General features: G+C 41.9%; 1 protein-coding gene across 8 annotated transcripts in view; it reads left to right on the top strand.

Annotated features, from left to right (window-relative positions):
* Positions 1-12,181, top strand: part of LRAT (lecithin retinol acyltransferase) — a 67,616-nt gene extending 55,435 nt beyond the window's left edge. For 2 of the 8 annotated variants that reach the window (XM_036233649.1, XM_036233648.1), the window contains 3 exons: positions 4,549-5,949; positions 6,231-6,771; positions 10,455-12,181. In XM_036233649.1, the coding sequence (XP_036089542.1) occupies positions 6,232-6,771; positions 10,455-10,607 (693 nt within the window). In that variant the 5' untranslated portion in view covers positions 4,549-5,949; position 6,231 and the 3' untranslated portion in view covers positions 10,608-12,181. Of the gene's footprint in view, positions 1-1,674; positions 4,043-4,548; positions 5,950-6,230; positions 6,772-10,454 lie in introns of those variants that run through there. The other 6 variants (XM_036233647.1, XM_036233650.1, XM_036233652.1 and 3 more) reach the window with 6 other exon arrangements.
* The last annotated feature ends 211 nt before the right edge of the window (positions 12,182-12,392 follow it).

Consider the following 12,392-nt stretch of genomic DNA (forward strand, 5'->3'; position numbering starts at 1 on the left):
AAAAACATCAATAATGCATATTGCTACAAAATATCGGTTTATATCATTTTTAATTTCTGTGCAATTGAGTATATGTTATCAAAAGAGCCATTGATTTCCAGCACCAGCTGTTGCCAAACTCTTGCTCAGTCTCCTGTCTCCTCCTTATGGAATTAGTTACTGTTTTGCTGGAGTATGAGTGATTTCTTTCTTCCCTTTTTTTGTTTAATTCAATGAGCCATTGCGTTTTTTAAAGCAATTCTTGTAAATCTTGTTTAGATTGTCTAAGTGCTGAACAGTGATTTATCTTCTTTTTCTGCTAATTACTCTGTGAAAATTCACCAAGAACCACAGTTAAGACTCTGAGTAATTTGATTTTCATAGGCCCATGGACCATTCACACTTGGAGGGGTTTAGACAGCACCTCATTCTAATCCAGCTCAGGACACTTTGCAGATGAGGCTTGCTAGGCCTCAAAAATCTCAGTGGTCTCACAGGCCATCAGATATGAGTAACTAGTGCCAAGCCTGATATTAAGAAAGTTCGGCATTCAGTTTCCTGTCATTATAGCTCTATGATGTGTATGCATTTAGAAAGGATTTTTGAAATATAATAACGTGGCCTCTGTTGCTGTTCCTGGTATTCAGTATTACTGATGACTACAGTGCTGTTCTGGTGGGGATAGCAAGACCTGACTTCTCTGCACATTTCCTCTAGGAATACAGTGGTGTCGTAATTAACCTTTAACTATGTAGCCAAAGGCTGTCGTCACATTTGCTTTTATTAACAAACCTGGGTTACCCAATATCCACATTTACTGTTGCTTCATAATGATAAACTAGAATCAAAAGTAAATAAGATGAATTTATAAGGTTGCTATATCTACTCCAAGTTATTAAGAAGCAACATGATTTGCCACTTATTCGTATTTTAAAGTGAAATGTGCTTTATGTGTTGGGTACCTCAACATTTTTAGTCATTGCTTGATATTACGTCATTTTATCATTTCTAAAATGGACATTTGGGGTTTTTTGTATCTTGTGAGAGACATTTCCAAACAAACAACAGTTGTTTACTTTTGTTTTTTCATTGGTTGTGAGCAATGGGTGGTGGGAGGGGTGGGCGGAACTCTGCAAAGCTTCCAGGTCTCTTGCATGTGAGACCTGCATGTCCCTTGTGCTGGCTGCCTGCTGACTGTCACTCTGCCCTTACACTCAGCTCCCACTTTGTCCCTGCTTTCTGTTCACCTCTGTGGCTCTGTGCCAAGTCATCAGAGAGGTCTGAGTAAAAGCTTGTCCTTTGTCTACACTGCATTCTTCAGTGACTGTGCTGTCAAAGCACAAGGGGAAGAGGACCTCTTCTTGACTGAAGAGTAATACAAATGATATTCTACGTGAAGCTTCATACAAGGCTGCAATATATTTGATTCTGTTTATTCCTCCAAACAGCCCTCTGAAGTATTATTCCCATTTTAGACAGGCTCATTGTGGCAAATGACTTATTTACTTGTAAATGGCACCACTGGGCCTTAAACTTGGGATTTCTGCCTCCTTTACATTACAGCTGCCTTAATTAATTAAAATTTTATATTAAGCTATAGTCATTTTGGTCATTTTTCATAATATTAAATGTCAATTTTTTGTTTTGCTACATGTTCTTATCTGGCTGTTGGCAAAAAAAAAAAAAAGAAATCTCCAACTAATTCCTGTCTGGCTGGAGTAGTGGCCTTTAATCTTTCCAAAGACAATAGGCAGGATCAGGCCCCTCATCATAAGGTGCCAGCCAACAGGGAAGCTGGGGAAATCTTCCTCCCAGGAGGTAATTGATTCCTATTAGCCTAACACTCCCAGAAGCACTGGATTAGGAGGCTCCAAGATAAGGTGTCTGCTCTTTTTCCTCTGCTTCCAGAGGGGAGTTCACAAAAGCCTTTATTCTGCTCGCCTCCCTGGAGTTAGGGAGTTAGGGAGTTAGGGCCTCTGTTTGTGTTGTGGGGTCAGACTGAGCATATGTAAACAAATAAGAAAAAATGAACAGAAGAAAAACAGGTGTTAAGATTGTCATTATTTAAGTGTTCTATGATTTAATCTAAAAAAAAATCTAAGAACAACAAAATAATCATAAAGGATAATAATTTTAAACCATGAAGTTTAGAAAACCAAAACCAGGCTTAGGACCCAGGGGAAAGTTCCAAGAGATTGAAGCCTGCAGCTCAGGTTCTGCTTCGATTCTGTGCCCTTGGGCAAGACATAGAACACCTGGTCTAGGCATCCCTGACCCAGATTCCTGTGTCTAAGGAGGGTGTTGGACTACTGGCCACTCAACTGCTTGGGCCTTCCTGGTGAGGGTATACTGCTAACCAAACCCTTAACCAGAACTCTCTCACTATTGCAGTAAAATAACTGATGTTAAAAACTGGACCTGTTGTCATTTGAGAAGCAGAGAAATGAAGTCCAAATTAAAAAGGTGTGGGACCTAAGTTTGGGGTAGATATTTCACTGAACTTCCAGGGCTGGGCACAGCGCCTTGTATATAGCAGGTGCTCGATAAATAAATAGATGGCAGGTGTGTGAACTGATGGGCAGTTAGGCCTTCCCCAGTGGTGGTGGACTCGGGGCCAGGGAACTGTGGTTGAGTCCTGATCCACACTAATGTGGTGATGGAAACAAAGTTATAAACTTCAATTTCTTCCTGTGCAAAATGACATTGCTACTTCACAGGGTTGTGAGGGATAAATGAGAAAACTGTTCAGTGCCCAGCACATAGGACACACTCAGTATAGTGATCAAGCCCTCCACTCCAGACCCTTCTCTGAGGAGCAGAGAGACTCCAGAGGTAAGAGCTCTGCTAGTAGGAACTCCATTAGCCTTCCAGGCTTCTGCCCGAGACTGGGACATCTTTCTCCTCGAACACACGCGATATGGTCCAGGGCAGGAAGGTGAAGCCGGAAGTCGAGTGGGCCCTCTGAGCCCCAATTTCAGCCTTCTCTGAGCAGAGACCCAGTGGAATCTTGGCCTGTGCACCTGGAAGAAGGACCCTGAGAACCGCAGCTGGGAGGGCACCGAGGCCAGGGCCTGAACCGCAGGGCTGGATACTGTCACTCTTGCTCTGTCTGTGGGAGGGCAGGGAAGCAGTGGCTGAGGGGAGAGTCCACCTTTCAGTGCAGTGTATGTGTTGACCAGGCAAACCTCAGCTCTTTTAGAATCACCGGGTCTGGAGACCCATTTGAGCCGGAAATAGGTTGCCTTTCATATGATCTAAGAAAGGAGTTCTTTCTAGTAAACCGCGGGGATTCTCTTTCCAAATGACTGGTCCTGGGCTTTTCCTCCTAAAAGCAATTGTCCTCCCTTAGTTTAGCTAAAATTGATGCAGGCAAAAAAGTATTAGTGGGAGTGTGAGCCTCTTAGTGTATAAACATTTTTATGAAGTCTGCCTCTAGGGAGCCATCGAAAACTGACTTGGCCACAGAAATATAAGCAACTCTGAGAACGTTGAGAATTTGCCTTTTGCAAGGTTACAATTACTGTTGAAAAAGAGAGGAGAGGGCAATCAGTTCAGCCAACAAGAGCTCCTTTGACACTATTTTCAGTTGAAAAGTAGCCTAATCTTCACTAACTCCTCCTCGCTTGAGAGATGCCAAACAAGATAAATGAAGATGCTTCACTGCCTCCTTCTGGTTATCCCAAGCTGAAATCTGGTAAGGCAGAGCTGGGGGAGAGGTCTGCATTCAGCCAATTTTCCGGAAAAAAAAAAAAAAAAGTAAATATATATATTTTTTAATGGTATAACATTCTGGCTTAAAAACCACGAGTTATCAGGGACAAAAATAATTATGGACACTTACCATTCTCATTCATTTCCAAAGGCAGCAGTGCCTCTGTCTTGAGCAACCTTCAGGGATTCATGCCTCATATTGATCTTATCTCCTTTTTGCTTTAAGTGACTCCTTTTCCAGAGGCAGAGGCCAAAGGCATTAACCCCACCGGGAAAGAAAGAAAAATCAAAGGCAAATCCTCTTGGCACTTCCTGCCTCTCTCAAAACGCCCTGGGAATGCAGCTCTTGAGGGTGATTTCTCCTTAATATTTTTTGCTCTAAAAGAGTCTTCCGTGGAGCCATGAGGCAGTTCTCCATACTTTGTCTCCTTTAAATTCCCGAAATGGAGACAGTCCCACGTGTTATAAACTGCGTTAGTGACAACTAGAGACGGAAATCGCTAATTACCAAGTCCCCCTTTGATCTCCTGAAGCCTTTTGGCTCTAGGCACCTCTGATATCTCGGCACTTTCCCAAAGCTGGAGCTGACTGGTGCTTCCAGCCCGACGTGGGGTCTACGGTTACCTTCTACGACGAGGTCTGGACCAGATTTTTAAATATTTCCCCAGATTCCCCGGATTTTAAATCCAGCAGCTAAACTGGTGTGTTCCTGGAAGCTAACAAGCGCAGAAGCACTTGATTAGTTTCAGCGACTCACTAGCCCGGCGCTTTTCTGGGGAAATAGATGATTTTAAATTTCCACGTCCACTGCCTCCCCCCCCCCCCCCCTTTCTCCACCTTCTTTCAATTCGTTTGTAGGCAATGGAATTTTCTTGTCTTTGCTGGAACTATAATGTGATTCAGGATCATTTGTGAAATGAACAAAAGTCACCGGCAAGCGGGAGGACTGGGACAGAGCGCTGATGGCGGACCGGGAGGTGGGAGCAAAGGCCCGGCCTCGGAGGAAAACGCGGAGCCAGCTTCTGCTGGTCGAGTCAAGGCCCCTTCATCTTCCAGGTAAAATGAACAGCCCTCCATCCATCATCCGCAGCGAGTCTCATCCACAGGCTAGCGGAGGTTCTGCTTGCTGATGAAACCTATTAGTCCCGAACTGCGCGGCTTTGTGGAGCCAAATGAGGCTGTCCATTGTGGCCTTTGTCCGCAGAATTTATTCATTTGCACAACGCATCAGCACGGAACTCTGCGCGGCATAGTGAGTCCGCGTGCCCAGCCTGGCCCGGAGGGCACGTCAGCAGCTCCCTCAACCTGGCAGCTCCCCGGGACCACCCTCGCGGATGCACCCGGGTCACCGTGCAGGCGCCTGGCAAGAAACTCAGTGCCTCATCCTTCCTTGGCCACCTCTGGACCGCTGAGCTTTAAAAGAAAGCGGCAAAATTTGGGTAGGTGAATCGAAGGTACATCCATGTGATCCTGAAGCCGGAGAAATAAACTTAACCTGAATTCGGCTTTCCAGGAGAACGTTAGGGGCTTCGCGGTTTTCCACGCCGACCGTTGGGACCCGCGCGCTCAACGGTCACTGGTGCCTCGGAGCGCAGAGGCGCGCGGGATTCGGGTCGCTGGTGCGCGCGGGACCTGAACGCTCTGAGTTGCTACCCGACCCGCGCGCAGGCTGAAAACAAGGGGGATTCCGAGCACTTAAAGGGGAGGAGGTTCCGCGGCGTGCAGGAAGTTTATAGGAAGGAGTCCGCAGGTTTTAGGGGTGTGCACACTTCTCAGAGTAAATGCAGACATTTAGTTAGCCGAGGTCTCTGGGTACCCTACCCTTTAGAGGGAGGTGGTTCTGCTCAGGAATCTCGCCCGAGGGGACTTTCCGCAGAAAACATCCTCGAAGTGCCCTGAACCTGGCCGGGTCCAGACAGGTGCAGAACCTTTCCTGCGGCCACGCCTCGGCCTCTGCTTTCCAAAAACGGCCGCTTAAAGGCCAGAAGTGCTTAGGTTGTCAGTGCAAGAGGGAGCGGGTCTGGAAAGGATCATGGTGCATAACCTGGACCCCAGAGATCTCACGCAGCCTGCTAAAGAGACACGGCCCCGCGCGCGCCGGGCTGCGAGCGCCGCTGGCCACCGCGCCCAATCAGCGCTCTCGCCGGGTCTGTGACGGCGCTCGGCTCCGCCCCCTGAACGGCGATAAAAGGCTTCGGAGAAGGCAGCACTCCAGAGCACCGCGCTCCGCCCTGCGCCCCGGCAACCTGTACGCTCCAGGTGCGCTTCTTTGCTTGCTGCTCGCAGCACCCATCTCACTGTCCCCGCGGTCATCCCCACAGTCCCCTGTACGGTGCGACCAAGCCAATCTGCAGGCTTTCCCCTCTTTTTTCTCTCCCTCGCTCCGCTGCAGCCGCTGTAGCCCGCGGCGCTTGGCCGCTGGCCTGCAGGTGAGCAGCAGCGCAACGCCTCTGTCCCGCGAGCTCACCTTGCCTGGCCCGGCCTGTGCCGGAGCGGTGGCCGTCCTACCAAGACTCCTCCCTTTTCCCTTTTCCTTGCAGGATGAAGACCTCAGTGCTTGAGGTGGTGTCCCTACTACTGGAGAAGCTGCTCCTCGTCTCCAACTTCAGGTTCTTCAGCTCGGGTGCCCCGGGCGAAGACAAGGCGAGGAACAATTTCCCGGAAATTAACTCTTTTCTCCGCGGTGACGTGCTGGAGGTTCCTCGGACCCACCTGACCCACTATGGCATCTACCTGGGCGACAACCATGTCGCCCACATGATGCCCGACATCCTGGTGGCCCTGACGGACGACAAGGGGCTCACACAGAAGGTAGTTTCCAACAAACGTCTTATCTTGGGCGTTATTGCCAGGGTGGCCAGCGTCCGCGTGGACACAGTGGAGGACTTCGCCTACGGAGCCAAAATCCTGGTAAATCACTTGGACAAGTCCCTTAACAAGAAGGCGCTGCTCAACGAGGAGGTGGCGCAGAGGGCGGAGGAGCTGCTGGGCATCACTCCCTACAGCCTGCTGTGGAACAACTGCGAGCACTTCGTGACCTACTGCAGATTCGGCACCGCGACCAGTCCCCAGGCCGACAAGGTACGATGTGTGACTCGCCGGTGGACTCTGTGGGGAAACCCCCTTCCATTTCTAACTTTTCCTTTCCCCTGGGATCAGGGATTGAGTTCTAGATTGCGTTACGAACTCTCTGGCGTTCTTAAGGGGGAGACCGAGATATAAATGGCGTTGTACCTTGGAAGATACCTCAAAAGGCGCTGTGAAAGAGTGTGGCAATGCAGTACCGCTCCCTGAGATTCCAACAGAGCTGCCCGGTTATTGCCGCTGAAGTCGTCAAGGTGTCCATCCAGCGTAGTTTGTGCAACTCTTCCCAAGAATTGCAATTGGAAAGAAGGTGTCTAAGGTTTATATTTAATCCATAACACTATATACAACTGGTGTCTTTAAAATAGGGAGCTTGCAGCGTTCTCCTTCTGTAAGCTTGAAGGAGTGAAATCCCTTTGCTTAATGTAAACTGTCAAAATTCCCAGTAAGAAGACCTCCCTGGTAGATAAAAATCCTTTATTCCCGTGCCTGGGCTTCAGACAAGTCTTCCTGAGTATTATGAATTCTTTCTGTGTTGGCTTTAATCCCCATCTAGATGTCCTCATTGTTAGCATCCGTTACCTATTAGCCCCAAAAGTGGGTTAGAGTGTTTCTGAGTTCCCCAGAGATCAAAACAATTGGTTTTTAAGAAGAGCAATTAAATATTGGAACATAATTTTTATGGATAGTTAAAAAATACAATATTAGAATTTAAAATCTTTAAATTAGACGCAAATCCAAACTGGGGGAGGAATGAATTTTTATTTCTTTTAGAGAGCTCCTAACTTCTAAAGATAGCTAGTGTTTTAAGCCTGCAACTTCATTTGCAATTAGAAGCTTTCTCAGCCTTCGCTGCAGTTGTTAAAGAGGTATTGTTAATGTTCACTCTTAACAAGGAAGTCTAGGTAATCACAAAATGAGCTTCGTGTTTGACTCTTTGCATTTAGTTTTTTTGGGCCAAAAGAATCTGAGTCCATGTAAGTGATTTTTTTATTGCACCACATCTTGATTAATTTTTTGACCCATAGGAGAAAACCTTCCCTCTGGGGCAGACCATGAAAGTATCATGCTTTTATACATTGATATATGAAACTCCTTGTAATTATTTATAGAGCCACAACAGGCTCAATCTAGGAATGCTTTTCTAAGTAAAATAAAAATACGGTTAGAGCACTGTGCAGTGATTCAAGAATCACAGCCCCAGTCCAGGCCTGTTTAGAAATGAACTTCACCACATTTACAAACACTGGGTCCAAAAGTGTACAAAAGGAAACACGTCAGATTTACTTAGGAACAAAGCAAATCATTTCTTTAAGGAAAACAGTACTTTTATCCCGTAATTAGGAGTTACCCTTTCGTGGAACACATATAGTTCTGTATTATATATTTCTACCAAAAAACAGTACAAGGGTTTTTTAAGGTAGCAAAATATTTAATCTGCATAAATAACTAGTCGGAGTAGTTTTTCATCTTTGGAAACTTTGTAGGGCTTTACAGAAGTAGAAAAGGGTTTTAATTGCTGTTGCTACATAGCACCTCTTGTGAAACAGTTTTTGTCTTCATTTTGAATAGTTTAAAAATTTGGCCACAGAGTAGAATCCCCGGGAAAAAAAAATCTCCATCCCAAACTTTCCAATTCTAAGAACTGTGTTTTAAACATGTCTTGTAAGAAGTAGGTCATTAATGCTAAAGGAGGACTGGTTTCTACTTTTCAGAAACGTAAGGAATTACTTGATTTTTGGATGTGAGTTTTGAGTTTTTCATATATATAACTTTGCCAGCTTTAACACAAGAGTTGCAAAGTTGTCTTTTAAATCTGAGTTTAAACAAACTCTCGAGCACTTTTCCTCATGAAAACACTTAAACTAATTTGAAAATGAACTGGAAGAGAATCTTTTATTTCTTTGTAGTGATTTTTTTTTACAAGTTTAGAAATCATAAAATTAAGGAATTATTTTTAATATGACTTCATGATTTCAGTGTTTCATAAACTATAAAGCCGTTTAATTAATAACCATTACTATTCTTCATGCTTTTTTTTTTTTTTACTATGTTTTGTTTTGTTTTACTTTGCTGATATTGCTTTTTGTTGCCCAAAATGAATGTAAACACCTCTTTTAATTTCTGGGGATTCAGTGCTCAGAAAGTGCCCCTACAGGGGTCTTAACACATAGAAGTGCAGGAGACTTCCTCCTGTTGAGCACCAGTGAAGATGCCATGAGGGCTGATGGCCAAGTGAACAAGAATGGGACATTAGAAATGAGACACTCCTAGACAAAATCTGCTGTTGGGGGAAAAGAGTCCACATGATTCTGTTTGCTTTAATTAAAAATTACTGGGAAAAAGTTAAAAGAAGCATAACCATATCAAGACAACTTACTTACCTAAATGTATATTTTCCCATTATTTGCCAAGCAACTTTTCTCATTGTCTTGAAAACTTCATTCGGTTTGATCATCACTACTTAAAGATTATATATTTGTTACTCAATGTCTTAATAGTTTAGTAAAAAGAGACAAAATATATGTTTGACACTGTATTTAGACATGGTATAAAAATATGGATATAGATAACCTTATGGTCAAGATAGCGTATTAGAGTATATTGGATTTGTGCATTCTATCTATCAAGAATTTGGAGACCTAGTTGTCCAGTAGTATGTAAGCCACTGTATGAGACCCTAAGAGCTTATACTATGTTATTTCTAGAAAATGAGCTTAAAACTAGTTATGAGTAACAAAACTCATATAAAAATGGAGCAATTAATTGCTAAAATCTGCCCTGACAGTGATGAGGTAGAGATAATTGTCAGTAGATGCAGCAGTAATAACTATTGTAACACCTTACATTTACACAGCATGTAGAAGAATGAAGAGTACTTTTGCATAAAATATTTCATTTGATCCTCTCAACGACCTCACTGTTCCCATGGAGAAGAAGATAGTCTGGACCGGTTAAGTGATTTACTTGAGGTCACAGAGATAAGAAGTAGATCCTGGACTCAAACAGAGGCCATCACTTCGGAGTAAAATTAGTTTTCTAAGAAAAAAAAATGACAATATATGAGAAGAATATACTCTTCAGGGGTACGGGTCATATTTATCTTTCCAAGTTATTGATTACATAATTGATTGTGAATTTGTTTAATTTATTTAGGGAGGGAATGAGATATCACAACAAAATTAGACTTTCTATGCCTATAGATTTTGAAATTTATAAGAAAGTTATCATTTGTATCATCAAATTTTAGAATAGTAAATTGTAGAAATAGAATTCACCAATAATAATAATAAGCTGAATTCAATTATTTAATAGTAGAGATCTCTTCATCTAATTTTAGAATATGTTATTGCTGTTGCTAGGCAGTTTAATGTTTTTAACCTTTAATTTTGAGTAACTTTTATATGGTTGCATTCTCTTTAGATTTCTATAAAAGTCCTGTATTTACAAAGGCAACTGCCATTACTAACCCAGTTGCCTAAAGTTTTGTTTCAGCTGCTATGGGATGTGGAATCAAGAAACTGAACTATTAACATCTTAAGTTCTTTCATAAGTCATAAGATAAATTCTAGTTCTTCTGGTAGACAGAAAATAGCTGGGAAAATTGTGCTTTCTTATTTGGTATATATAATTCTTAGACATAGTCACCTTTCCTAATATTCTTACATTTTATTTTCCAGTTTTGTGAGAGATTGAAGATAATTATTCGTGATCAGAGAAGTGTTCTTGCTTCAGCAATCTTGGGATTGGCATCTATAGTCTTTCTGGGCTTGGCACCATATACTACCCTTCCTGCAATTTTTATTCCCTTCTGCTTATGGATGGCTGGCTAACTTCACATCCTTGTGTCAGTGTGTGTATTCTGTGTATAAATATGTTTATATTTATAGAGCACAAGTCAGTATAAGCATCCTCAAGAAAAATGTGACCTGTGACACTGTTCTGGATAAAAATGTGATTATGAATCACACAAAGTGCTTACTGTGTAAGCCCAAGAACAAAGGCTTTCTGATCTTTCTCAGGCAGTTCCATTTTAAAGCACTGGAAACATGGCACCTTGTGATAGAACTCATCATTACAAGAAAAACCAGCCCCTAAGACGATGGCCACAGGAGATTATTTGTGTTATTTTTTCATTTTTCTTCTCTGTTAGGCCTGAATTTGAAGATTGGTAGACTTATTGAATGAAATTACTAACTTTATTGTAAATTTATCCTTTCATTGAAAAACTTACATAAACTGAAAGAATTTCCCATGTTCAGATGAAAACTTGTTTGATGATTGGCCAAAAAATTCTCAATCTTTTTTTCATGTACTATACATAATTCCTAGTGAGTGAAGAATATTTTCATTAATTGAAATCATATTGGCAAAGTTATGGTTTAATGATAAAGTAAATGAAGTATAGAAATCTGTTTTCCTGTAGAAATAGCCAATATAGCATCAGCTGAACAATTTGATTTGGCTTTATTTAATAGGAAGCCAGGCATTTACTTTTTTTTCTTTTGTGTATCATTGTGGTTACCTTAAACCACTCTCAGAGGTAAATGGATATAGAACTGATGTAATTTGGATACTTGGAGTGTTGTATGTGCCAATTAAATATGCAGATATCCTCATATACTCAGACTGAGAGACAAATTAAGTTTGGTCTTGATTGCTTTATTGTCTTACCAGTGTGGTTATTACCGAGCATTTGTGGAGGCGAATGTCAAAGCAGGTTTAATCCCTTTTCTTATACCCTGCTTGTGGTGAAACTCGCATATGTCATTGGATAGTTAATCTTTTAAAGTATTTACTAATGTACTGTATAATTTTTAAAAGCCCTTAGATTTGTTTTCTAGTCAGTTTTCTCTTTCACTGCCAAGTAAGTAGTAAGCTTATATCCTTAAAAGAGGGGTGCCATAGCAGTATATAAACCCCAAACAAGTAGGACCAAAGAAAATAACAGTTAGCAATAATTTTTACATGCCTTTGCACCACCAGGCATGTAAATTGACTACACTGATGCTACTTTAATATCAAAGTTGAGATGTAGCAGTGTTAAGGCAGGCATTCAAGCACTTTTCCAAAATTATAAAATCCTGCAATTAAGCCACAAGATAGACTTGCATTTCAAGTATTAAAGTTACTTTATAAACTATCAAGAATCACAAAATAATCAGTTATATTTTGACTGGTATGAGGAGCTTGGGTCAGTCAGTGATCCAAACAGAACAGATTTAAGAGCAGATTTTTAGTGTAACTGATGATTTATCACCATTAATTTACCCACAACAAATTTAGCTAGAGTTTAATAATAATAAAGTTTTGTGTTTAATCATTTAAATTAAAACATGAAATGGCAACACCACAGAATAAAGTTGTTCTATGGGCCTATTCCAACCACTTAAAATTATTTTACCTATGTATACAACAATTAGAAATCCATTGTATTAGTGTTTTTTTTCACTCCTGTATAATTACCCTTGTAGCAACTGTTTAAATCATTTTTTAAAAAAAATATGGTGTCCTCGTAAATAATAACACTTTTTGCAGACTTTGGTATTGCATTAAAAAAAAAATGACTGCATGATGTTAAATCTGTTCAAAGATGACGATCCCTCCTTAAATGCCAA

Source organism: Rousettus aegyptiacus, unplaced genomic scaffold, assembly GCF_014176215.1.
Source record: "Rousettus aegyptiacus isolate mRouAeg1 unplaced genomic scaffold, mRouAeg1.p scaffold_m13_p_16, whole genome shotgun sequence".
Taxonomy (NCBI): domain Eukaryota; kingdom Metazoa; phylum Chordata; class Mammalia; order Chiroptera; family Pteropodidae; genus Rousettus; species Rousettus aegyptiacus.